Source organism: Falco cherrug, chromosome 7, assembly GCF_023634085.1.
Source record: "Falco cherrug isolate bFalChe1 chromosome 7, bFalChe1.pri, whole genome shotgun sequence".
Taxonomy (NCBI): Eukaryota; Metazoa; Chordata; class Aves; order Falconiformes; family Falconidae; genus Falco; species Falco cherrug.
In genome coordinates, this window is record NC_073703.1 from 38,047,839 (window position 1) to 38,075,745 (window position 27,907).

Consider the following 27,907-nt stretch of genomic DNA (forward strand, 5'->3'; position numbering starts at 1 on the left):
TCAAGGTATTAAGGAACCACGTTTTCAAGAATGCTATTCAGCATGCACCATCCTTGAGTTTGTCCATCCTAACTGAGTAGAAAGACTAATCAGTCCAAGTTTTTCCAAGGCATGCACTGATAAAATATTCTGTGAGCACCTTAGGGCAGGTGATGACCAAGTAGAAACATCTTTTCTTGCCACCGCCATTCCTCTTCATCTAGCACTTTGAAGGGATTAGCTTTCCTCATTTTAAAGCCTTAATAATTTTTGCCATTTTTGTTAACTATTGCTTCTTTTGCTTTTTTACTTCCTGTGGAATTAGCAGAGGGAAAGGATCTCCATCTGCCTTTAAAACTGTATTACTGCTGACAAGCTGTGTTGTTAGAATGTATTTGACTTTGTTGTCAACTTGTGGCCACTACAGGGGGGTGAGGGGGTGGAGAGAAAAAGTCAAATTGCATTACCTCAATTCAACTGTGAACCTCTTCAGAAAGAGGATAACTAAAATCAAGTGCAAGTTCAGCTGAGACCCTGGCATTTGACTTCACTAAGAATTTATTCACTTAGCGTTTCAAGTATGTCCCTGGGCTCCTCCTACAATCTTTTCAAGAAAAACAATCTCCAGAAATAATAGGTGTCAAAGTTCAGTTTGTCTTGAACTTAAAAGCAGGACCTACTGCTACTGGCAGGCCAGAAATACACACAGCTAGAAAAGCCTATAGTCGGCTCTAACTTTTAGAAGTGGTCTGAGTCCAAAAGATACACAGCTAGATTTAGTTTCCTTCCATTTTGACAGCAGGAGAACCAGATACGGTAATAGGAAATGTTAAGATCAAACGAGCAGTAGAACAGGCATGGGGTAAATAAGCACTTCAAATCTTTTGCCAGCTTTAAAACCACTGGCCACATTTCCCCCACCCCTGGGAGTCGAGCCTCCCCTTACCTGAATTTGCTGGCAAACTGGTGGTACGATGAAGGGATCCGTCAGTAGTAGGCTGGCAATGGTGGTCTCCAAGTCAATTTGGTTGCTATTCTCAAAGGCTGGAATTTCTTCACTGAAAATCCGTAAGGAAAACTCTGGAAATCAACTAAGCATGTTTGAAGAACAAGATGTGCCAATTACACTTTAAAAGCTTAAATAACTTACAGAAGCTGCTCAATGCAAGCATTTATTCGTACCCAATTAACTAGTTACAAAGCAAGATCTTTCATGCTAGTAAGTGTTGCTACTTACACTCAGGAGTGTATCGAATGCTACTGATTTGAGACCTAGATGAAGATTTTTCAGATCTCTGTTATCAGACGCAATGTAACTAGGGGCAATACAAGCTCCAGTTCCCAGTTAATGCTCAAATCATAAATAATTTAGTCTCAAAGGTATGTTCAGGGGTGAAGTACTGACACCATCAATGAATCTCTTTACCTTGCAATTCAATAAAATGGGTACCACTTTATGACACAGGAAAGCAAACTTCTGCGCAAGCCTAACACCATCATATTTAAACACCAGTTTAAGACGACAAAAAAAAAAATAATGTAAGGTCAATTAGAACTAGACTGAACTGATTTTATTTCCTTCCAAAAAGAATAGACACTAATTTAACTGTATACAGAATTTAATTTAACTATACAAGTTTCAGTATATTGTCCTGTTCAAGAACTGCTTATATAAAAAAAAATACTGCCAAAATTCTAATGCATACTTTACAATTAAATGCCCCATCTTTCCTTCTGCCCCTAATAACCTCAGACTAGAGCTGCAGTGTTCAGATTAACTTATGTACAGAAGAAAATACCCTTCTTCTTAAGTGTATTTTTTTTATTACCAATGTTGTTTCCACTACCACCAAAACTGGACTCAAAAGTAAGTTTTATGGTATTAGCAATGAAAAATTTGATGAACCTTGTAAGAACAAGATTCAGAAAAAGACTGACAACAGTTTTTGCTATATTAAAAATGTCACATCCCTCCAAAAATAATACTTATGCATTTCTGTGCATATTCATGTATTTATTATCTGTAACATTTTACTATAGTATCCGCAAATTTCTTACTTTGAACACTTGAACAAATGAGTAGTAACTACTTTTAGTTAAGACCATCAAAACTCCATCAAGTTTTCTTAGAACTCTGAGTTGCTGTTTTGAAGTAAAAGGTGTCCAACAAGGTTCTAAAAATGTTCATCCTTATACTCAGTCAAACAAGATAGCCAAAAGAAAAAGACAGTTTTCTTTTTTTCTGGTATGACCACTCAAACCCTACTGTTGCCCCACTTCCTACTGTTACCGTATTTAAACCTCCAAGATTCCTTTACCTGACTAAACAGAAGTGCCCATTTGGTTATTTACTGTTTTACCTAGCTGCTGTCCAGGCACACTGAAAACTCTCCATTACACTGCCAAGTGTCCAAATACACCATTCCAGTTAATGGAAGTCTAGGTCAGCCAAAACCAGAATTACAGTCAGCAATTCCGTGTGGGTATACCACCCGACTTGGCATGATGTAATTTCATTACAAATCATTGTAATTGAATGCAAAGTACAGGAAACTTGAGTTTATTTAACTTCCAGTTTCTGGGAGGTCAAGAGGAACTAGGACTGCTCTGGACAACAAAAGAAAATAGACTGTGCTTACAGATAATTTTCTGCCATATTCTTTCTTTAGGACCACTGTTTTATTGTTGCCCTTTCTATTACACGGGGTGTACATATTATCAGGTGTTAATAAAAGGTCAGTGCCTGTACAATACATTCTACAACTGAGCACCACTTTCCGTAACTGAACAGGCGAAGAAATTACACTGAACATCAGCATCTGGCAGTATTTCTCCAAAAAAAGTGACTAAAATGGGTTTAAATTGATTAACACTATTAAATCACATCTAATATTTGATACTACATGATTTCATTACAGCTATACGATACAATTATACAAAATGTGTTAACATCAAAGAATACAACCAAAATTAAGATAGCAAACAAAACCTATATAACTTTTTTCTTTACAGGAAAATACTTTTGAAGTATGCATGTAACTGCCCATTCTTTTAAAGAAAATCTACCGCAAGCAAAGTTACCAACCTCCAGAAAATCACACATAGCATTACTACGCATATCCCCAAAAAGTGTACAATATGCACACTTGGAATACAAAATTAAAAAAATTGTAAGCAACAGGTGAGCTTCATATTTATAAGAATGTGAAAAGAAGTCCAATTTTAGCACTGTTGTATAAAGAATTGTCTTTTTTGATGCAAGTTCATGAAATGACCCCTCCGGTTGGGGCCACACTTTACAAAACACCGTGTTCTTGAAACGGGATTACAGAGCAAGGTAGAGCATCTTAGCAACGTCACCTTAAAGTTTTTTTTGTGGGTTTTTTGCTTTTTATTTACTACTTATCAAAACACGTCCTTTAGGTTTGTAGGGTTCTTTTTTTAAAATTCTTTCCTAGAAACAATATACAAAGGGGAGGCATATTTATTTCCAACTCATACTCCTGTAAGATGCTTTGAGTTCAAGAACTTTCTCCTCCAACTTTCACTGGTTGTTTTTGGCCTTAGCATGTGTTAAGATGTGAGATTTCAGGTTAGTTGATTGCGCAAACTTCTTATTGCAGCCATCAAATGGGCAAACATAGGGCCTGTCGCCAGTATGAATTCGCACATGTGTGCGTAAATTGAAGTCCAGTGAAAAACGCTTTCCACATCCTTCAAATGTACACTGTTGAAAGGAAAAGACATACTCCATTAGCTAACAAAACAGTACTCATTGGCTAGAACAACGTTCTTTAAATCACTAGACTGTACAAACATGAACCTAGATGCTGAAGATTATTATAGGTGAAGCTGTGGGCATCATTTGTAAACTGCATTAAAAAAAGAGAATACATACTTCAGGTTGTTTGTTTTACCACAGTGGTATGTATGTTTTCAAAGAGGGAAACAACATCCAGCTTGCAAGTGATTGCTTTCACTAAAAACACCTTCTCTACACATGAAACAGTATTTTACTATGCTGTACTAGAAAGCAGAAACAATGTTTCACATCAGAATTTCCCCTTTGCAGTGATAATTTGCCAAGATTTGCCTCTTCTACCAGCTTTACACTTAAGATGGGCTTGGAATACAAAAGGGCAGCATGGTTAGCAATAAATACTTCTACTAAGCATACAGCAGATCCAGCACACACATCCAAGCAAGTGCCTGAGAAGCGCAAATCAAATTGCTGAAATAATTTATTTAAAAATAAATCTACAAAAGAATAACATATCTTGAATGTGGACTGGAGAACACAGATATGCTCAAGACTATGAATACCTGTAAAGATTTATAAGGAGCATCATAGAAAGTAGGCAGGGGACCTCTGTGGCAGAAGCTCACGTGACTTTATATGAATAGAAAGCGATTCAGTGACTACCATCATTTTGCTGAAAGCTGATTAATATCTGCTATGGAAAATTAGTATCATGAGTCAATTAGCAACCAGCCCCAAGTCTCAGCTGTCCACAAGTGTGCTAAACTGAAAAGATGATGAGGAGAAAGAGACATGTTCCTCATTCAGTAGTAACTGCAGACTTCACTTTTAAAGTGGTTAACTTTACATCACACATTTTGGAAGGTATCTTCCCATGTATATACAATTCGCTAATTTCTAACAGAAGCCCATGGAAATAGTTAAATGACAGCCTAATTAGCTTAAGGGGACTTGCAGTTGTTAAAGTGATGATTCAGTACCTCATCCGATCTTAGAAAAAACACAGCATCCCTGAAGTCAATTGGAAGCTAGGTTACAATTACAGTCTACAGATGTTCACCAAATCAATTGTGGCACTTAGGTCTGGAGGTTAACAATACCTGAAATGGTTTCTCTCCAGTATGAACTAGCTGATGTCGCTTTAGTTTCGAGCTCTCCACGAAAGCCTTGCCGCATTCTGCACATACGTGTACTCGAGGGCCATGAGTGTGCAGATGCTTCCTCATGGCAGAGTTGTCCCTGAACATCTTTGTGCAGCCCTTAAAAAGAACAGTGAAACTCAGTTAGTAGATAAGCTAGTTCTGATAAAGAGATGTTTTATCTGCTACAGTACAAGCATTTAAAATGCTTTTATATCCCGAATACTTTCTTAAAAGTTGGCCCTGAAAAGGAGACCCCTAATTACATTTATTTTAAAAAAGCACTACCAAGAAAACTAATCATTCAAAATGCTGACAAAAACCCCAAACCTAACAAAAAAAATCAAACAATCCCAAACAAAAAAACCCCAAACCCTCTCCTCAGTATTATGAGCTGTACGCAGTCAAATGAAAAACAGGACAGTCTCATGGAGAAGATGCAGCTCTGATAGAAGCAAATGAATAAACCGAACAAAAGCACTTACAGTTTCAGGGGGAGAGAAAAAACAAACAAAAGACAGAATGATAGCTCATGGATACCTATGTGATATTCTTCATTATGCTATATTCTGAGTACTACAGTACTGCAACATATGACATAGACTCTAATATACCACAGATTATTCTCTAGTACCACCAATCTGTGTGTGCACCACTCCATTTCCCAACACTCTGTCCTCTTCCTTCTCTGTCCTCCTCATTCCTGAGGAGAAACGGAGCAAGAGTGTTTCCAGCATTGTAACAGCTTACAGAAACTACCTCGTCCAAACTGGCAGCAGCAAGTTGATCACTACCACCTTGAGATACAGACTGCCCCTCTTTCTACAGCTTAAACCTACAAAATGATATTGGGCAACTTCAGGTGGGAGAATCTCCAAGTTACTGCCAACTCAACCTAAAACCAAAAGATACTTGTATTAACTCAGGTAGAGCATCAGAAGATGATGATTCCAGAGCACACTTAAGCCAGCAGTGACCTGGGTCTCTCTTTACCTAATCTTTCTAAACCTTTTTTCACCTTTTAGTGACAATCAAGAGACATCTATCGTGTTCTAGAAATGTCTTCCTCAAGGTTCCAAATCCCTCATAAAATCCTAGTAACAACTGTAAATTCTATCCGTACTCCAAGTGATGCTGTTTCAACCTACATAATACTAGTCTACCAACATCACTGTGTTAGGGGGCATAAAATTTGACAACAGAATCTAAAGGAACATTAAATTGCTAATCTTAAATTCTGCAGGCTTCCTCTTCAGAAATCATTTTTTTCAGAACTATTAATCACATTTAAATACGCCTTATTCCTTTAAAAAAAAAAAAAAGATAGAAATACCGCTTTCAGGAAAAGCTCTCTCTCAGGCACTAGAATGTCTTTGTCTAATTTAAGAAGTAGTGTGCCACCCTTCACTGCACATAACAGAACTGCGTGGGGCAAAGCAGCACCAAAATAACATACTATCCAGTTTTTTTGCATTTATTTCAAAGTCCCTGCTTACCCAAGAGGAGCAGCTACATCTTCTACAGTATTTTTCTTTTTTAAACTGCAGTCATAAATGCACAAAGCCTAGAAACACTAGTAGAGAGAAAGTGGAAGGAGAGAACATTCTTTTTACTCTCCTGTTCAGATGAAATTGAGGCTATGAAAAAGTAAATGAAAGAAATGAAGGCAGCATTCCTCGGCACTGTAAGGAGTAACTGTTCCTGTATCTCCACACACTATACCACAATAAAAACATGACACTTGTAGAATGTGAAGAATTTGAAATCAATATAAGCACAAAGAAGGATCCAGCAAATTCCTTAAGACTATGGCTATCAGAAAGAAGCCTTCTATTCATGCTCTCTAATGTGTACCATTAGCTATCTGCCCTGATTATTTGCTTAGGCTCATACTTATCTAGACCAGAAGTCAGCAAGATTGTATTTGTCTTTTTTTCATTACAGATTAAGTCAGCTCTACAAAAGCTGGACAATGCAGTAAAGCTAGATGCTACCAGTCTAGGTGACTGGCAACATTTATTCAAGACAGAGGCTTCCCCGCTACCAGTGGGTCAGAATTGTATCTCCAAGATGCCTCCCTCTCTCTTTCAAGGTGATGCACCTTCCAGCTCTGTGGAATGTAATTCAAAGTCTTCCAATAATGCTGACCTTGGCATCTGCACCACAAATTGCTGATTCCTGATCTAGACTCCAAATCTGTCATAGTTTCCAAGCAGAGGATATATAGATCTTAGGAACGTACTTTGAACAGCTTTCAGAATATTCTTTCAAGTATGTATTCTTGGGTGGCAGGAAATCACAACAGTAAAACCAGCATGTTAGGGACTGTGCATCATGGTTACCAGAAGATTAGGGATGCACTAACCTTAAGACAAGGAATGGGAATAATATATTATTCAGTGAAAGGTTTTTAAGGAAGCCTCTAAAGAATAACTACTAAAATACAGTTAACTGAGTGTAGTCTATTAACAGTAAGATACTTTAGTTATTCATTCTCAAAAGAAAACAGCAATACAAAATACTTGTCTACAAATTACTACCTACTCAGAAGCTGAGCACTTCACTTACTTTGTGAGGACAAGCTATCGTTCGTGGAGCATCATCTTCTTTAATTTTTCTTGGTTTCATTCTTAAAGAGAAAAAAAATTAGTAGACAAACATTAGCAGATAGCTTTTCTCCTGTAACTGCCTTCGTAATGCATACATTTATTTCATAGTATTACGTGCATCAGTAGTACTTAGCTTAATATTTTCAAAACTTTCACAATATTAACTGTATCATTTGGCATTGGGAAGTTCAGCTTTTCCAGAAGGACCTCTCAAATACAGAATAAGACATTTAATATTACCTTCCTAAGTCCTTTGAATATGTGGACATAGAGTTGGGTTTTTTTTCCTGACATACTTATTGTCATTAGGAGGGTTTGCTTGAACACTCCTTTTTTTATTGTGCCAGTACCCATGTGGCCTATTTATTTTCACCTCCTCTCCATCCCTGAACCAAAACATGAAGGACAGAGTAGCTTCAATCATTCTTCAGTATTTTCACTACACAAAACTTCAGAAGAAAGCTCCACAGAAGCAGGGAAGGCAGGCAAGTTGTGGAATCTACTCAGACAATGTAGATGTGTTATAACCACAGAAACTGCAATTAATTCTTACTCTGAGCTACTGTACACATGAATTCCACTCATGGCAACTGACAAGCAATCGTCTATTTACTCTTGGTCACTAGCACAGATCTTCAGCACTACTTTGTAAGGTGCCATTAGCCTCCACTGACAACATATTGAGGCCAGCAAACTATTGTTTGCATGTTAGGTGTTTCAAATACACTAAGACTCCCTGTAGGAAACAATGTTAATAACAGTCCTGCCTCAACAACCACCTGTCTGAATGCGAAGAGTCAGCTGTGCAGACACTACTCCAGGGAAGTGAAGTGCACTTTAATCCATCTTTTTTTCTTAAACCTGTAGTGATGTCTTCTAAAAAAATGGCTTATCTTCACCTTATGGTGGAGGTAGGTAGATGCAAATAAATGCATCTCATACAGCTGGAGATTCACTTAGGTGAGTAATGAATTCCTGAATGACTTTACCTGGCAATACAGCACTGAGATAGTTGTGCATGACAAGGTAGCTACATATCATCTGTAAATTAAACAAAAGGTTTTCTGGTGTACTCTCTAGTCTCAGTTAAACAGAGGTGAGTGGCTTGAATTTAACAGAAGAATCAGATTTATCAGAACCACTGTTCTTAACATTATGAAGGAGAGCGTGTCTGTTGTTATCCAAGGCAGTTTTAATCTCCATGAGTTCAGTTCCTGGAAATTGATATGGAAGAACAGGGCTGGGAGACAAGATTTTCCATTAGCGCATACCTGCATTTTTAATAATTGATCTCAGACCAGCTAAACAGCAACTTCTAAATGTTCAAAGTAATTCCCAAGTGCTATAGGAAAAATAAGCTAAAATCCCTCCAATTTGACCACATAAACTTTTGTTTCTTTGCAAGCAGGGTCCAGTCATCTTTGGTACTGTCACATTCCTATGCATATGGCTGAAATATGCTGTTTCACCTGCCTCCTTCATGTGGACAGGTGAGTGGACAGCACTGGAAGGCCCTGTGAGGCTGAATTAAGGCAAGAGCAGTGAAAAACCTCCCTCAGAAGTCCTGAGAACTGTATCCGGGAAAACCTCCTTACGAACACCAGTGCAATCATATGCGATGGAGAAGTCTCCTGTGGCTCTGTGGGCTACCATTTGTCCCTCAATCTGACTCTTCTCAGTACTGCAGATGTAGCACAGGTCGAGTGATCAGTAACTGACTAAAGCACTTGACAGCCACTTCACACACAAAATACTAAATCCCAAGGATTTAGAGGGTGTATTTGTTCTCTTCTCTAAGTGGACACTTAGGAAACTCCTGGCTTAGCATCTCTAGACTACACTGAATACATACAGTGCTAACCGAAGAGCACTGCAGTCTCATGCAAGATTAAAAATGCAGATGTGACAAAAAGATGGAAGCTAAAGAGTATCATATCCAATATATATTGCCAGATACTAAAAGCTCCTAGAAGATGGGTGTGAGGTATTTGTATTGACAAAGCTCCTCTTGAACCATCACCAGTAGCGTATCTGAACATTTCAACAATTTAAGGCCAGAAACATCCTGAACACAGCAAACTATCTGTTCCTGTAGACCAGCCACTTTATTATCTTAATCTTACTGATAATCTTCCTTTTTCCAAGATTACAGAGCAACTCAGATGACCTTATTGATTACATTTAATTTTATAATCCAATTAGAATACAGAACGATTATGCTGTTTTGTTTATGAGCCTCCTTCAGTAAAGTACCAAAAGCCAAACAAGTGACTGGGATTAAATGACTGACTATACTCTCCAGTGAGGTTCTAGACCGATAGGTACTAGCGGTAGTGAGGCTATAGGAAAACACACAGAAAGCTTTCTTACAGTACCCCTACAGAAAGCTTTCAACTACCTTTGCATGGATTCTCCTTATTAAGTCTCTACGATTTTTACAAAAGGAAAAGGCATAGAAATGAGTGTGTTATGCCAAAGCGGACACAGAAGAATGCTTTGACAAGGGTGGAGGGAACATTGCGTGACAGTTTAACACCATTAGAGAACAAACAACCTTAGGGGACAAAACTGGTGCCAAAATCACCTCCTTTACTTCTAACTCTAACACCTTGTTAAATGTTGGCTGAGCCATTCGCTCAGCCCCCAGAAACAAAGCAAAAAACTCCTAGGCCCAAGATCTGTGTTCATGACATCACAAGAATGAGTAAATCCACTATTGTTTTGAAGTCTTGAAAGACCACCTGTAAAGGGCGAGACTAGACAAAAAAGGAATCATTAACAAGGGATGTGATAAACGGCTTTAGTGGGCAGCACCTGCATTTTTCACACTGGGCTTAAGCTCCCACTGATCATGGTGTTAAATCCTATTTGTAACTCTTACGTCTTGCCTCCGGTATCAAGTCAATCTTTCAGAAACAAATGCTGCAACAGTGTCATTTGTAACAGGCTGCTGAAGTAAAGTGAGGGGGAAAACACCCTGGAAGCTTCTGCATCAGTGCAGTCAGCAAGCTTGAGGAATCAATTGCAGCTGAACTGGAAGGTCAGACATGGGGCAGACTGTGGAACTTCAACATATACCTTACATTTTTCAGTTCAGTGTCTGAGCAGGCACATAACATCATAAGAGTCCATTCTGGAATAAGCTGACTAATTTTCAAGCTTTGTTTCTAAAATGAAGAGTATCAGCCCAGCAGCATACTTCAACGTACAAACATTTAGTCCCTACTGACTACAAAATGGCAAGGTTTAGCTAATAAAGGGGCAGATCTTAAATCTTTTCATTTCTCCTGGAAATATGGTAAGTGGGCAACTTAAGCTTAAAATGTGGAAAAATACTGTGTATAAGCACAGGATTCCACAGGCAACCAAGCTATTCAACAAAACAGAAGCAGACACTTCAACAGGAAGAGGCAGCAAACAGTGTCCAGGTTGTATTTCAGTGCCACAGACAGCAAGAAGCTGCTGGGCCATTCATACACTTGGATTAAAAGGCAAGAGGGCACATATACCACAGGCACAACTATGACAGATCATTTTGTCAAAAATGTCACGTTGCCCACAAGGCTGTGGAATCATTATGGACAACCACTCAAAGAATTTAAAAGACATATTCAAATGTGTTAGAAAAAAAGACTTTGGTCTTACTTTAAAATTAACTTTCTGCAAAAGGACACCAGCCTAGAACCTGGGCTGTTGATCTTAATTACACTGTTGCAGGTAGCTCTTGCTAGCAGTTAGACTTTTGGCTCCCACCCAGTAGAGCATCTCTACCAGCTCCATCCAAGTTTTCTTAGCCTGAAACATTAATCAAAAACAGAACTCGAACACATACCACTATTTAAAACAACTACAGACACAACATTAATACCTGGGTGGGACTTTCGAAACAGCTGCCTTTGCAGAAAGTCAATTTACATGGCAAGACCAGAATTTTCATTTCTGCAGTGAGTTTATACAGGCCATACCTAGTAGCAGCAACTACAGACTAGCTAACTGTGAAAAACTAATGATTGTACCTTTTGGATCAAGGCACTTGGACACTGCAATTAAAGGCCAAGTCTATTAACTTGTACTGAGGAGGAGGGAGGGAATGGGGGACAGCAGAGAGCAGGAAGGTGTGCACCCCAATAGGTTCACAGAATGAGCTCCTGCATAAAGAAGACCGAGTGAAATCACAGGTTATTAAAGCACTCAGTTCCTCAAAGAAAGCAACTCTGTCACTGTGCAACATGAGAAAGTAACAGATAATATTTACCCAGCAGAACTGAAAGAACCATACCCTGACGGAACCGATCCCCACAGCAAACCTCTGTCAATTTCCACAACTGCCTTGTAGATAGAATCTATTTTAAAAGTTAGCCACAGAAACAGTATTAAGGCTAGGAATAAAGGAAATCCTTAAGTCAAAAAATAAGTAACAGTACAGAATTCTCCCCTTGTTCCATCATCTCCATTTTTTGCTTCTGGTAAAGTTATGTGTTCTCATATTCTTTCTTCTCCCTCCATACAGAAAACTAACCTAAAGATCATCACTCTCTCTCAGACAACTCCTTTGATAAATGTTAGAGGACCAACAGCAATATTCACCTGTGCCGATAACCCCATTCCTAAGAACAGCTAGAAGAGAAGAAAATTATTCTCTTAGCAGCAGTGTCACTGCCACTTCTGATCTGTTCCCTCATTCTACCATTCCCCTTGTACTGTCCTGCTGAGGCAGAAATAACATGACCGCCATGGCCCTATGCTGCTGCAAGAATTCATTTGTGCTGAAGAACTCCCGAAACTGGCTAGACTGGCTTTTGGATAAATAGACAAAAGAGGAGTGGCACAAGGTGTCCTAGGAATCTATCTATAACCAAAGAGCCCACAGCAGGTCTCTTACCCGCTTCGGTCACAGGCAGAAAAATGTCACAAAAAATTCTCTTTCACTCCAAGATTCTGGCAAAAATAATTACTACTATTGTTCCAGTTATGAAGAACATCATATGTGTAAACAAGGGAGAGTGACCTTTGCAGTGTAGCACAGAGCAAGAGATCCGCTCCACCCCACTCCCAGAACACTTTGGGTAAAGCAATTGTCAGTTTACTACCCTTTAAGCTTCTCTGTAACAAGAACAAAACCAATACAAAAGCGTACACCTTATTAAGAGGCCAAAGTCATAAATCTAGGTGACCAGAATGCTTTGTCACTTTTAAGAAGGGTGTCCAGTTTCAAACTCTAAGGCAGTTTCCTCTCTTTTGTTTCCTATCAGTTTTGGAAAGCAGATCAAAATGAAGGGCAGTCCTCACAACAGCTCTCCTTCAGAAAAGGCACTAAGTAGAGCAGAAGATAAAGCCACGGAGAGTGAAGTTTTTACCACTATGACCCATTACTGTGCCTATTTCCCAGGTATAGCATATTCCACCGTTATTTCTTAGTTTTACCGATGTCTGTATTCTACTATCTTTTAGCCAGTTCAGTCATGTATCCATCTGGAGATTAAGAGGGAGGGAGAGGGCTATCATGAATATTATTTTCAGTGGTTTTGTTTGAGGGAATTTGCCATATGCACCAACTAGAAAAAAGTCTGTTACTTCCCCCAGCTTTTATTACCAAGCAGTTATGACTTCTTCACAGCTAACTACAGAAGTATTTGTAATCAATTTAGACTTGCATGAAACATTTTAATATTTCACTTTAAAGGATTTCCAGTGTCCCTGTCAGAAGTATCAGATGGGAACATGGTAATTTATTAGGTTTTATTTGTCTCTGAGCATATCATTCACAACTAGACTGAGATAAACTTGAACATCAGTTTTACATTCTGATATGACTGCCCAAGAGAAATGCACAATTTCTTTTCTTTTTTACTGCATTTTTAAAGCATACTAAAGAAAATTCAAGAGTACTACAACAGAATGAAATAATTTGTAAAAGGTGATAAGTTGCCCAACTGGGTATAATTTATGGTCATTCACTTCTTAATTACTGAACATGCCAATGTTCTGATACTGCTTGTTTATTCACAGTGTTTTAAGTAGTCCTAGAAAGTATAAATGCCTTTCCAGGAAAAACTGTAAGAATTCCAGTTAAAGGATCTGGATTCCTGCTACATGTCTCAATGACAAGTGCACCAAATAAAAAAAAAACCAAAACAACAAACCACCACTGTGGTGTGGTGAAAGACAATTATATCACAAGAGACAGTATAACTGCTTGCTCTGCTGATGCCACCTAGCCACTGAGCAGCAGTGGTGTTCGTTGCGGATGCTGAATTGCTGGTTTTAATTTATTTTATTTTATTTTTTTCAAGGGCTGTAGAGCTACAGAGGACTCCAAGCATCAAGCCCACCCCTGCCTTACCTCTCGCTAACCAAATCATGATCAGAATTCCAGAACCTTGCATGAGAACTGTTACCACTATAATTCAAGCTCTGACCATTTAAACTTAACCTCAGATCTTCAGCACTTTGTTCCTAAGAATCAATGCATTCTTAATCAAAATAAGCTGCATGGTTATAAACAGTGAATTTAGCCTCATTATGAGTATTTAATTTCTACAAAAATACAGTGAGATTCTTCTAGTTAACTTAATGGAAACAGGAGAGCAACCCAAAATCAGTTGTTCTCAACTGCACACAACACAATTAGCATGCAATGTTACTAGCAAGTTCATACTTGCTTCTACGTGGACTGTGCACATTCCTTTTTTCAAGTCAAGAAAATACAAATTTGTTATCCAAAACCTTACTCACAGCATGCGAAGCTATGTAATAACTTTAAAAGTAAGTTTGAATTTCATGTGCTGCTCAGTTTTCAGAAAACAGCTACCGAGAATTTTAAAATTTGGAATTGTACAGCAACCAGCAATGCTTGAAATTTTCAGAGAACTTTACACGGAACAACATTCTTCTAGCATGTTCCGAGCATATTCCTAGAACCTCCAAACCCAATTCCAGTACATAAACCCAGGTTTTTTAATTCCAGTTTGCCATGCAAGGTCTCTAGTGATACTGCACACAGCAATCAACAAGACAACTGATCAATATAAAAATAGGTTTGTAGAGATCAGTGCTTGAATTCCTGTTATTACTAAAGGGGGTCCCTTCAACATGCTTCACTGCAAGAGAACCAAGACCTCAACAAATAATATGCGAATTCCGATACATCCATATTCTTCAGCCTCAGCTATATACAATCACTTACGATCTAACATGCAACTAACAAGTTTTCTTTTTCATTTTTGCCTCTTTAAAGCAAGAGTAAAAGCTTGGCAGTCATTGATTCTGACCAAGAAATTAAAAAAACCTTTCTTAAAACAGAAGATTCTTGAAGTTTTCAACGTATGTACAATTAAGCTATCAGAAAAATTCTTCACAGGTTGTGAGTAACTTGGGGATATTGCTAAAGGTGACGTCCCCCCAAGCTGCGTGCTTACTCTACCACCATGTATTTGTCTTATGACTGGAGTAGAATATAATATATTCTGTACAGTAGATAAAATAAGAGAAAAGAGATTGTACACATAACTCTATCTTTCCATCACCTGCTACAAATTCTAGCTCTAGAACTTCCTAGAACATTCTACCATGAATAAGAAAAAGTGGTAATTACTGCCAGCTGGCACTATTTTCTCAACAGAAAATGAACTAGAACCCAAAGATGCAGTACACTTCACAATATTAAGAAATAAGCAGATAGATCTGATAGAAGCAATCTGGTCTTTTCAAGAAGCCCAATCCTGGCAACCATTTCAAGTATTCAAACCAATCTGGTGAAAAATCTGCAGTATTTGCATGAAGAATACCCTATGGGAAACTATCTAAAATTCCTAACAAAAGATAGCTATTCAGTACTTAAATGTTTAACAGAACCAAAGGTTTCAGCATGTTTTAAAATAACTGAGAATATCATTCTATGCACATGATGAGAAATGTGTAACTAACATTTTATAATTAGAATGCTATGTACACTCAGGAGTACCACTTAAACATTTGCTTTCACAAAGAACCGTATTAACCTTTGAGCAGTTCTCAGAGGAAAACACAGTAATTTTGATCAACAATAATAAAACAAGGAACATCAGTATCAACAGCTAGAGCCACCCAACACTTTAGATAGTACCCTGTTTTTGTTCATGATGCATTTTTATGAATTTCCAGATAGCCAGATATTTTCCAGACAGCCTGAAGCAGGGATCAAGCCCTGCAAAACTGTCTTACTAGAAGCCTTTAAATTCTATACTTCAATGGCTTTACTGAAAATAGTTGTGGGACCAGGCTGTGCCGGCAATCCTCTGGCAGAAACACACTGAACGGTAACAGAAAAAGTCTGTAAAAAGCCACAAAATCAGAAATGGAAACAAAAGCAGGTGCATACTCTGGAAACCAAGATCCACCTAACCAAGAAGCCAGACCATAACTTGTCTCAACAGTACCCGCCATCTAGTAACCTACTGAATAACTTTGTGGTACTCTCCCTACCTGCTCCCCTCACCCCCAATAAAAAAAAGAAAAAAGAGTACACTGTACTAGCTGACCCTGAAAGTAAGAGTAACAACATCTGACCATCCACCTGCTGTTAGAATTGTCACCAGAGCCCTGAAGAATTATCAGCTGGTAACAAAATGAAAATGAGCGCAGCACACAAAGAACTGGACCAAGTAAATGCTGCAAGGCAACTGTAACGTCCCAGCTTGCAGGTGCCGAGGCAGACCTCTCTGGTGACCTCACGGTTGCCCTCTGGTGGCCACCGGCTGCCCCCGAGCACTCGGTACCAGAGCCACAGGCTCTACCGAGGGAGGGAGGGACACAGGACACTTTCAATACTCCCCCGCAGAAAAGAGCTTCCGTCACTTCATCTCTATTTGAAAGTAAAAGTCACCTTGTAACTCAGATCAACGTACTGGTATCTAAACGAGTGACAATTCTGATTCACTAGAGGAAAATCCAAGCCATATAGTTACCAATTGTGAAACTGCAATTATCAGTGGCACTTCAAAGTGCAAGATATGACACCATTATGAGGAAGTTCAAGATCTAGAGCTTAAGTAGTAAGAAGCAGGTGAAAAAGAACAGTAAGTGGGGCTCTGCAAACTAAATATTACAGTCTGGCTTTCTTGTACTGAACAACCTAAATGCAACATTTCACTTATCAGATCCTCTGGTGCTGAAGAATCTAAGGCCACTCACATGAAAGATACAGTAGTCACGTCAAAGATGTGGTCTACCAATTTATTTAGGTCCTGTCTTAACAGGAACTGAAGATGAGAAGTCATTGAAGAAGTCACTGTTGAATGTAAAATCCAGTGACTGTGCCACAGTATCAGCTACTCTGTTCTAAATCAAGACCCTTGTTTTAGAAGATGATTAAATGGAACAATAAGCCATACTACATCCACCATTTATTTTGCCTAATAGTTTTTATAATTAAACCAGTGAAAAGAAAGCCATTTTAATTTAAAGATCCTTTCTTCCTACTTACCTAGCAAATTCAGCCAGTTGTTTGGGGTCTGAGAGGTCAATGCCAGGTATTCCACCAGGAGGAAGTTTCTTCCCTGTCATGTACTCCGAGTAATCTGGAGGAGAATTCTCTCCAATGATCTGCTCTTCCACCACTGTTTCATGGTCAATATCTTTTTTATCATCTGAAATACACAAAATACTGAATTCAATACATACTAAAGATCAAAACAGCATATAAGTTATTAGGCTGCATCTCAGTACAAATTCACTATTGCTGCACACTTCAAAAAATACACTGCCCTTCCAGATTTCCATGCCAATTGTAAAGAGCAAAGACATCCATACAGTTACAGCAAGAAGAACACAGAAAGAACACCAGGTGGGGAAAAAAAAGCAGAAATTGCATATCTACTTAAACACAAACAAATAAGAAAATAATTAGAACGATCCTATGAATGTTGGCTGCATTTGAAAGATAATGCACTTTTCCTGAAACAATGCCCTAATATTTAATTCCTTAATCTCTTCAAGACTAACCTCCACCATACCCACTCTGGATCTCTCTCAACAGCAGTCAGTAACAAAGCAAGCCTATCGACGGAGGGGCAGATACTTCATCTAAGATGTCAGGGCTACTGATCTCTACTTCAGAATCTCCAAACTCCCTTGACTTCCAACAGAAGTGCCACAGAGGGACAAGAAATTCCAAAATAACTGCTAATGGGCTTCACTAACTGCCCATAAAATAAAGGTTTCTCAACACTTGCAGAGAGGTCTGAAAGAAAGCAAAAAAACTAAATAGCATGTCTCCCTCCCAAGAGGGCTTCTTCCTTCTGTGGCAGAGGCCAGCCTAAGCTCTTTCCCGCTCTATGTAAGCAGCAGACAGGGACCATTCAGAGCTTTGACCTCTAGCTAAGATACTGCTATTTCACCTGCTCTAGAGCACCTCCCATGGATTTGTCCCCAAGGACTGCAGTGAAATCAGGTGGAAGATCTGCTGCTGTCTACTCACATTCAGACCTTAGAATATGCCAAGACACAATGTTTCCTCTCTCCTCTTGCTAGAAGCAGAAACCAGAGAGACACAAAGACAACAGAAGATGGAAACATTCACTTATGTTCCCCATTGCAGTGCTCACACCAGCAGGAAGACTGGCGCAGCACCTATCCTGTTTTCCACTCCCGAATACGCCTAGGACAACAGATGGATGTATGTATATGCAGTTGTAACCACTCAGTTAAATGTTAATAAACTTGCCTGACGCTACTTCTACTCTGCGTATGGGTAGCAGATTCCGCAAATCACTTTATACACAAGAAGCTCTACAAAAATAACAGGAAGTTTTATTTTACAGGTAGTGTTTAAGGAATGAAAATACAGGGTGGTAGGACAGAAATAGTATTTCCCCAATTCCACAGTTTAAAAAAAGAAAAAGAAAAGATAGGAAAACAGAAGGTGGAAAACAAATGAGGCAACATTTTTCTTTTTTTTTCCCTAAACAGAAACACAGGAAATAACATTATTCATGCCTCAGTAACTTACATTAGGAAAGACAAGACAAGACATACACAAATAAATATACAAAGGACAAATTTCTATTCAATTTGTAATGCCTGCTTTTAATGTTTGCCACTGGGCTATTTCTAGAAATGTTACTGCTAGTTTGGGGTTTAATCTGATCTACCAGATCAAATAGCAGTTCATGTATATGTTCCATGGGGAAAGAGGAAAATAGACTCCCAACACTGCGAAGACAGAAGTGTTAATAAGAAAATACTACCTGCACCATTAAACTGGAAATAAACTATGAAACTGACTATTTGGACTATTTTTCTTATTCTAATCTACTTTTCCACTCACCACCTCACCTTTCAGTCTTCATCAGTGCTTTAAAGAAAGCAACTGAATTTATCTTAAGCAAGAATTATATGGTAAATTTTACAACATCTGCAGGAGTTACAAAGTCAAGCCAATAAACCTTCAATTTGGCAACAATTTGTTGTTCAAAGGGAAGCTTGAGAAAAGTTATTTAGCAATGCCTACACAGGCAGAAAAGACATTATGAGGCTCAGAAAAGCTGTGGAAAAAAAATTTCTGGAATTTTTTCTGGAAAGCTAAACGCAACACCTTCTCCATGCTGTAGGCTAGGAGATCAGCCGACTTCAATGTAGCCATTTCAACAGCTACCCAGAACTTAGTTTATGGCATTCATTACAGAAAAGAGTTCTCATTTCCTGCCTCAAATCAGATGTATGAGTCAACAGGGAAATTCTGTATACATTCCTTAAGATCTTCTTTCCTTCCCTAGTGTAAAGGCTCGCTATTCCACAATGCTTTCTTGCTATTTGAGGGCAAAACTGAAAGAACATCAGCCCTCAGTGCCTCCACTTCCCCAAAGCCTGCCAACAGAAATCAATTCCACACCTATTCAATTCCACAGATTATTGGAGTAAAATATGAAAAATTGAACATATTGCTTCGATACAGTAGAAAATACGAGAAAGTATCACTTAATATATTGACAGTGAAAATATAAAACAATCAAAATGTCCTGTACCAAAAAACTGTACATCTACAGCAGCACATACTTGCAGTTTTAAAAGCTAATTAAAACCGAAAATCAACACACAAAAAAGTTACCTTAAAGTGTTATGTCAGACTAACATCCTTCAAGACAGAAGACCTGGTTCACACCAAAAGTAACAGCAGATTTCAGTAGCTTTTCAGTATTCAGACCATCCTAGCTGCAGTCTATCCTATGACATTATCAACTCATTGGGAAAACAAAACACACCAAAACCCCCACACACTTCTTTGGAAGAACTTTACCAATGTCCTCTATGCACATATTTATCACAGGTTTGTTTCTGATCTCCTACCGACGACCTATCAACTAGGCAGCTCAAAGTTTGGAGGGTAAAGTCCAGGCAAACTTTCATTCAGGCTGACAAGTTAACCAATATTCTCATTGCAGAGAAGGTATGTTAGAAATCACTTCCCCCTCTTCCTCTCTTGAAACATCAGAGAATCAAACATACTGCACCCAAAGCAACGCAAAACACAGAGACACAACCCTGAAATTCTAGTGACACCTCTGCAGAAGTGCAGTACGAATAAGGCATAGTAACTCCATGCAGTTTATGCCCATGACAAACTGATCTGGTTGCCACCCATGCAAGCTAAATAGGGACAGAGTGATGAAGCCAGTCAGGAAAAGGAAGTAACTGCTGTATACCATCTGATCTGCTTCATTTTGACTCTTAAAACCACTTGAGAGTACAGCAGACTCAAATATATGGCATTCTGCTTTAGTGTCTATTTAGCACTATTCTTACAGATCTAATGCAGCTTTTTGTGAGGAACTTAGAACATTATTTTAGTCCCATCTTCTAAAAGATAGTGAAGATCTGAATGCATGTCAATTAGTTAATCACTTTATCTTCACAAAAGCATGTGCTATTAGTCACTGCAATAGCTATGTCCAATATTCACTTATCTTATAAAGTTGTAAGAAACAGACTTCTTAGTGACACCACTAGTACGTCCCAAGAACCTTCTATGCCCAATTACATTTAGACAGACACTTTTTTAGATACTCTGAATTGGGTTGTTCTATGTACCTTCTTAGGACATATCCAAACAAAACTTCACATTCAACGTCCTTCCATCTGCACTTGCTCTCATGTCCTATATGCATCTTGAACTGGATTCACTTCTGCACTTCAAAGCAAGTATGTTGAACATTTTTTTACTAAGATCAGTGAAAGTTCAGCATTTTATCCAGTCATTATCTTTTGACTACTACTTAAATTTCTACTGGTGAAATAACCTGACATTTTCAGAGTGCCAAAGCCCAAGAAGTATCAACTGAAGTAGGAAGAAGCCAGATACTGGGATAAAACTAGTAACAGCAGATTCCATGTAACAGATTCTACCATGCTTTGTCATTGATCTTTCTCAAGACTTTATTGATTACCTTTTGCTCTTATTACCATGCTCCACCTCCTGCAGCCCTTCTATTGCACAAAAAAAATCCATCCATCTCAGAATCCCGTTATTTCATGCATGTCTAGAACAGTAGCTAGCTCCAGCTAACAACTCTGAACTCCCCAGCTTTATAAGATGACCCCCTTAACTCTCAGCCCAGGAAGTCCTGCTCATATCGCTGCCTCAGTTATTCTTGATTTTAGCCATCATACTCCATTTCTAAATCCCCAATTCCCTAGGCCATCCCCCTCTCCTATTATAGAGTGGGAAGAACACATTTTTATTCAATCAGTTTTCCCCTGTGGAAAATGAGGAGAGCAAAAGGGAACTCGGAAGGTACACTTGGTAGCAAAGCACTGAGACCTAATCCTATAGCTTCCTCACTGAGGTACCAAGTTAAAAGACACTCTTGTTACCAACTAAAAGGATGAACAACATTTAAGTTTAAATTCTCTTTTTATGATCACATGGTTAAACAAATTTGTTTTCAGCAACAGCAGAATTGCAATTACATGGTGAAGGATGTATTCGGCAACTGTGCATTACCAAGGCACTGTGGTTAACAGCTTGGTTATTGCTACCACTACCACTTTGCAGTCTCCTCAGTTGAATTAGTTAATTGGCCATGTTTGGAAGCAAAGAACCATAATTAGCTTGTTAAATAATATAGTTAGTTAGCAGACACTTCAGAATCTTAAAATTCCATTTTGCACAGTATGTCATTTTTTAACCTAATTGGCTGCTAGGTTACTTTCCCTCTGATGTGCCTTGCACACAGATGGAGAACAGGTTCTTCCTTTTCCCATGTCATCCGTCTCTAATTTCACACCACTGAGATATGAACTGACAAAAACAGTGCACATATCAACAGTCATCATCTGACTTCCAATATTTCTGAGACACTGTGGCAAAGCACTATGACCTTCTGAATCAGCAGCACACAAGTGATATGGACCTCTCACGGAAGGATCCAACAGCAAGTTAAGACTGTTCTAATTTGAAGGTGGGCTAAAAGGCAACTTAATTAAAATAGTTTAAGTGATGAACCACATTCATGTATTTCACTTGCAAAACTGAAAAAAAAATAAATGTTTAAAACAGCTGCTGGAAAAATACCTACCTTATCCCCTAAGGTTGCCCTGACATTTTTGCCAGTGAGACTCAATGCTTATGGATACCAAAAGCCTACACCACTATCACAATCAAGAGTGAGAAACAGAATGTCATCTTAACATTTTAAAGGAATGAGACAATCACTCTCTCCTCCATTATGAAAAATTTCCATGTAAGCAGCTTATTACCTATCTGTCATTGCAAAGACGTCGCCACAGCCATCCTTGATATAGGCCCACAACTGAACTATATGACACATTTATCATCTATACTATGTAAGACAACTGGTCAGACAGTAGATGATTATTTTTCTCACCCATGCAATCTGATAAAAGTCAAATGAAAACCTTTTTAAGACATTAAAAGTTTTTTTCAGAGGTTCTGAAGAACCTTCTAGAAGCTCAATATGAACTCCCCAAGTTTTCAAATACAGGTCCACAGCACAAGCTTCCTGGATTATCAATAATCATTTCCAAACCATATGCTTATCTTCTTCATCTTTATCTTTCCTGTCTAGGAGTAAGATACTTGAGCAGTTTAACATCTGTGGGCAATGTTTGGTTGTGCTATTTGAGCCCTAAGCTTGCAGACTATCTATGCTAACAATAATAGTTTAAGCCAACACCTATTTCAGGTTTGAAAGCTTGACAAAGTCAAGTCATTACCTAGAAGCAGATGTAGCCTGCTACATTTCCCCCCTCAAAATTAAGTCCCAGCTGCTTGAAATTCCAGCATTTGGTGGAGACAGCATTTCGGCACCAACTTTCCAAATGCTCCGGCATACAAGAACCAGTTTTGCAAGCACAATCCAACAAAGTGATTTCTAGCGGTCCTTCCCTCCCCCCCATCCCTATTGTACCCAACCTGGAGACAGTCACTAGAAAGGATGATTCAAATTGAATCTAGCAAAGGCACAAATAAATGCCACTCCATAAAAACAATTTTCCTACTACAAATCAGGGTGTCTCATTTGGAGAGCCCCATTAACTATATACAATTTTCTAAATCCGTTACAGGATACCCCAATAAAAATAAGGAAGATAAGTATTAGACAGCATAGAGGAAACACACCACAGGTACATGATTAAAGTATCCACTGAATATACCTCTTCAACCCTTTCAGAAAATAGAACATCTTTGTTCAGTTCCTATTTTCGCATGCGAAGACAGACAATTCCATTCTGAAGATCTGGAAAGCTAATCTGAACTAGAACAAAGCAGTCCTGTTTCAAACTAAACACTTTAATTAAAGTAATCATGGGTCACAAGTTTGATATCACCATAGATACCAAGGTGATAAGAGAAAGTATGGTAAGTCTAAACCGTTGCCAACAACAGTACTGCAACTTCCAAGTAACCACGTAAGAAGACAAGTATCAAGTAGCTCCCTTTAATCACAGCACTATATATTTCAGAAATTATTTCTACAAATTTCAAGAGGTGCTGCTAGACATGTTATACTTATTTACAAACAAAGATTTATGATTGATTAAATTTGGTACCACCCATGTACAAGCTAATATAGTAGCACTAGAAAACACTAACAAGGAATTAATTCACATTGTCTTCCCACACTGTGGTAAGCAAAGTGCCCTTGTTTCCAAGTCAAATACCCATGCACAGCAATATAGGAGTCATTGTTTTATCCTGATGCATGGCCTTATTTACTATTTGTCTTTTGATAAACTTTTTGCTAAGCATTTAAATCAAACAGTCAATTACATCAGTGTGCAAGCAAGTCTTTAATTATGTCAAAATATAGAGGCAAAGCTCCTACCTTTGTTCAAAATAAAGTATGCCCAATTCTGCAGGGAAACTTTAGTATGACTACCCTTTCGCAAGCCAGTGGTTTGCTCTGGGTTTGGGTTTTCTTTTCCCCTGGTTTTGCTTCTTTTGGAATTTTTCTGGCAACCATTCTCCCCTCTAAAATATCAGCAAACAGACAATGAAGCCCCAGCATTTGAACACTTTTGTAACATTTAATAAGCTGTGTAAGAGGCATAAAAGCCCATCCAATACACTCAGTAGAACTTCACAACACTCTTAATGTAGTAGGTTTTTATCAAAAGCTGGCTGAAGCTGGGGGGTGTGCATGTGTGGACGTGTGCACGCATGCACACAGGAAGGGGTGGACAAACAACACTTTTGCCTATGTATTTTGTGATTTTGCTTTGCGGGGGGGTTTTTGGCATTAGAAGCCAAGTCAGAATAGGTATACTGCATCCTTCTGCATCATGGATATAATTGAGTTGACTACAGCAATGGAATTCAATCTCCAGTAAATTACAAGTGGATATCAGTCCCACTGAGCTTGCATGGTCATGCTCATAAAGAACAAAACCACTGAAATCAATACGGCTACCCTGATGTAAAAGTTGTGTACGCAGCAAGAGAATCAAGTATATTGATTATACGCATGCTTCACTTCAGGCAAGTAATAATCAGGATGCAGAAGCTCTAAGGAAGCATCCTGTCAGGCACTCTGAATTCCAGAGTGCAAATGCATGCTAGAAATTGTCAATTGATCTCAGTGAGGTCTTGTATCCTGCCAGCTCATGAGTCATGCATCGACTTGCATTCAGCTATTTTAGGTAGCTTCCACAAACCATAAGACTGTATTAGTTTCTGTTACCTTTTTTCTTTCTTGGACGGTCAATTCTAAGAAAATAAACCCTAGCAAGTGGATTTATCCAGCTTTCATACAATGCTACACAGAAGCATATAAAAAAGCATTCTACTAAACAGTATTTGGGAAACTCTTAAATGAAAGTTCTTTTCTGTTCATCAAGAAGCGGGGAACTTTGATCAGACTAACTGGGCTGTCAACCGAACATACTAGAAGTTCTCATATTCTCTGTCAAACTTGCTAAGGCATCACCTATATTTAAAAAGAGAGTAAAAGTCAGAATCAGCACGCTTTCTGTCTTTTCAGACAGGCGAATTCAGCCATCTAATACACTCTTTCTTCAACATTGGCCTAACTACTGCTGGTCACTCACAAACATCACGGAGAGCAAGCATTTCAGACTACATGAGAAGCTTGAGAGAGTTATCCCTATCCTACTAGACTCTTTAAAAATTCAAGAGGGCACAAAAATTATGATATGCAACACAGATTACCAACCTACTATTCAAAGACCACACACCAAATTAAATCTTACATGAACTGATACTATTTGACCTTTTTTCCCCCCCTCACGAAAACAGAACACTGATTACGGCGCCTAACTGCCAGCCATATATTTTTTTGTAAAAAAAAAAAAAAAATTAAAATTTTAAACAAAGCCCTCAATGTGCCACAAGTAACACCTTTCTGCTGACCAGAAAGACTTCCCCCTCCCATATTTTAAAGGAAAGGATCAGAAAATCGTGGCAGATTAAATAAGCGGTCAGGGCAGGCACATGTCAGGTTTTTTGCAAGCCCCGCAATTCTGATCACCTTCACAAGATTTTATTCCCTTTAAGAGACACTCCCACAAAATCCCCAGCTCCTCAAAAAACATATCCAATCCCACGCAACACGGACTCCCTGCGCCTATTTAAAGCTCTAGACCCAGCCGAGGAAAACCCGAACGGCCTCCGAGCGCCAGCCAGCACCCGCTCCCTCCTGCCCGCGGCTCCCAGGGCCAGAGCCCTGCCTGCGGAGCCGCCGCTGCCGGCTGTCAGCCCCTGGCTCCCGGCAAGGCGATTGCTGCGGGGCCGCCGCAGCCCGCGGCCGTCCCCTGCGAGGCCGCCGAGAGGCGCGGGCAGCCCCCGCGGGGGCGAGGAGGTGCTTCCCCCCGGCCGGCACCGCTGCCTTCGGGCGGGGAGGCCCCACCCACACCCCGCCTGGCTACCGCAGCGGCCCGGTGCCGGGCGGCCCCCAGGCCCACCCCCGCCGGGCGAGCTGTGAAACGGTATTTCGGGGAGATGGCCGTGCCCGGGCCGGGGAGACCGGCGGGGCGGGCGGCTCTGGGGCGCGCGGTCCTCCCTCCCCCGCCAACATAACGGTCGCGGCCCGGAGCACACGCCTCATCCGGGGCCGCCGGCCGCGCTCGGCATTAAAATGCGGCCCAATGGGGCCGCGGGTGCGCGGCGGCGGCAGCGCAGGGCGGGCGGGTGAGGAGCGGCGGGCGGGAGAGGAGCGGCGGGCGGGGAGCCGGCAAGGCAGCGGCGGCCGGGGAGGGGAGGCGGGCCGGCGGCTGGCCGGGAAACGGCGGAGAAGGAGGACAGAGGGCGCGGGGGGCGGCGGCCGCGGGAGGGAAGGGCGAGGGGCAGGCGTGGAGCGAGCGGCGGGGAGCGGCGGCGGCAGCGGCGGGGCGGGGACGGGGGGGAGAGCGAGGAGGCTGGGTTCGCCCCGCACCCTGTGCCCGCCCGCACACCCCGCCTCCCCCTGCTGCAGAAACTACGCCATTGCGGCCTAGTCCTGGAGCCAGCGGCGCGCTGCCTCCCTCCCTCTCGCACCCCCCTCAGCCGGCGCCATCTTGGCGGCCGCCGCCATCTTTCCTTCCCCCCGCCGGAGCCGGGCAGGAGCAGCGGCGGCAGCAGCGCAGACCCCGCCATCTTTTCGGGGAGCCGCCATACTTGCCCTGGCGATGAACATGGCGGCGCCCATCACACACATCAAAACATGGCCTCCCTTCAAAACAAAACTGTCCGAGGCGAACCGAGCAGCCGTCGGCGGGGCCTGGGGCCCAGGGAGGGAGGGGTCCGGCGCGCACTTACCCGAGGCCCACATAGTGACCGAGAACTCCCCCTCCAGGGTCTTGATCTGCACCTGCTTCTGCTCCCATTTCCTGCCGCCGCCGCCCTCGGCCCCGCCGCCGCCTCCCCCGCTCAGGTAACTCTTCTTGCTGCTCTTCTTGCCGCTGCCGCCCTTCTTAACGCGGCCCCCTCCGCCGGCCGAGGAGGAGCCGCCACCTCCGCTTTTGCTGCCGGCGGCGGCCACAGTGACCAGGGTCTGCTCGATGTACTCGTCCTCCCCGGCGGGGGCCGGCACCGGGATGAGGATCTGGTCCTCGAAGCCGTCGTCGGCCCGCAGTCCGTCCGAGTCGTCTCCCCCCACCACCTCCTCGCGGGTCTGCACCAGGATCACCTCCTGGTGGTGGTGGTGCAGATGGAGCTGTCCCCCGCCGCCGCCGGCCGCGCCGCCGCCCGCCCCGCTAGGGTCCCCGTCCGAGACCAGCGGCTGCAGCGCTATCATGGGCTGGTGGTGGTGGTAGTGATGGGGCGGGTGGTGCGGGCCGCACTCCTCGCAGCACTCGTCCTCGTCCTCCTCCTCCTCGTCCTCCTCGCCGCCCACCACGGTGGTCTCGATGGTCTCCACCGGGATGGTCTCCACCTCGATCTCGTGCAGCTCCACGATCTCGGCCGGCATCTCCGAGCCGTCTGTGGCGATGTACAGGGTGTCTCCCGAGGCCATGGCGGGACGGCGGGGGGAGAGAGCTTCGCGGGCGGCGAGGGGGCTCCGGTCCGCTCCCCTCGGCGGATGGTGGGGCTCGGGCTCCTCTCGCTTCCCTTCCTTCTTCTCCTCCTCCCCCTTCCACACAAACACCAGCTCCTCGCAGCCAGCGAGAGGGAGGCAGCCAGCCGCCAAATCCCGGCTACGCTCCCTCGCGAGATTTCCGCTGCTGCCGCCGAGACGGACCCCAGCCCCGGGAGGCCGTTGCCGCCGGGACCCGCCCCCTTGCCGCCAAGCGGCCAATCGCACCGCCCGCCGCGCCCACGGCTCGCCCAGCCGAGCGAAGGAGCCTATGGGGGAGCGCCGTGCCGCAGCGGCCCGCCCCCGCTTACCGCCGCCGGCCTATCGAGGAGCGCTGAGAGCGCGGAGCGCACCTCCCGGCGTTTGGCGGCCAATCGGCCCGCGCCGCTGCCGCACCTCCCCTCTCGCCCCGCC

At 41.6% G+C, this 27,907-nt stretch overlaps 1 protein-coding gene across 1 annotated transcript; it reads right to left on the reverse strand.

Annotated features, from left to right (window-relative positions):
- Positions 1–1,528: 1,528 nt before the first annotated feature.
- On the reverse strand, positions 1,529–27,692 carry YY1 (YY1 transcription factor). Its single transcript, XM_055715714.1, has 5 exons — positions 26,737–27,692; positions 16,951–17,113; positions 7,447–7,507; positions 4,840–4,998; positions 1,529–3,706 (listed from the first exon to the last, which is right to left on the reverse strand). The coding sequence occupies exons 1-5, from the start codon at positions 27,431–27,433 to the stop codon at positions 3,524–3,526; spliced, it is 1,263 nt and encodes a 420-aa protein (XP_055571689.1). The 5' UTR covers positions 27,434–27,692; the 3' UTR covers positions 1,529–3,523.
- Positions 27,693–27,907: the final 215 nt, after the last annotated feature.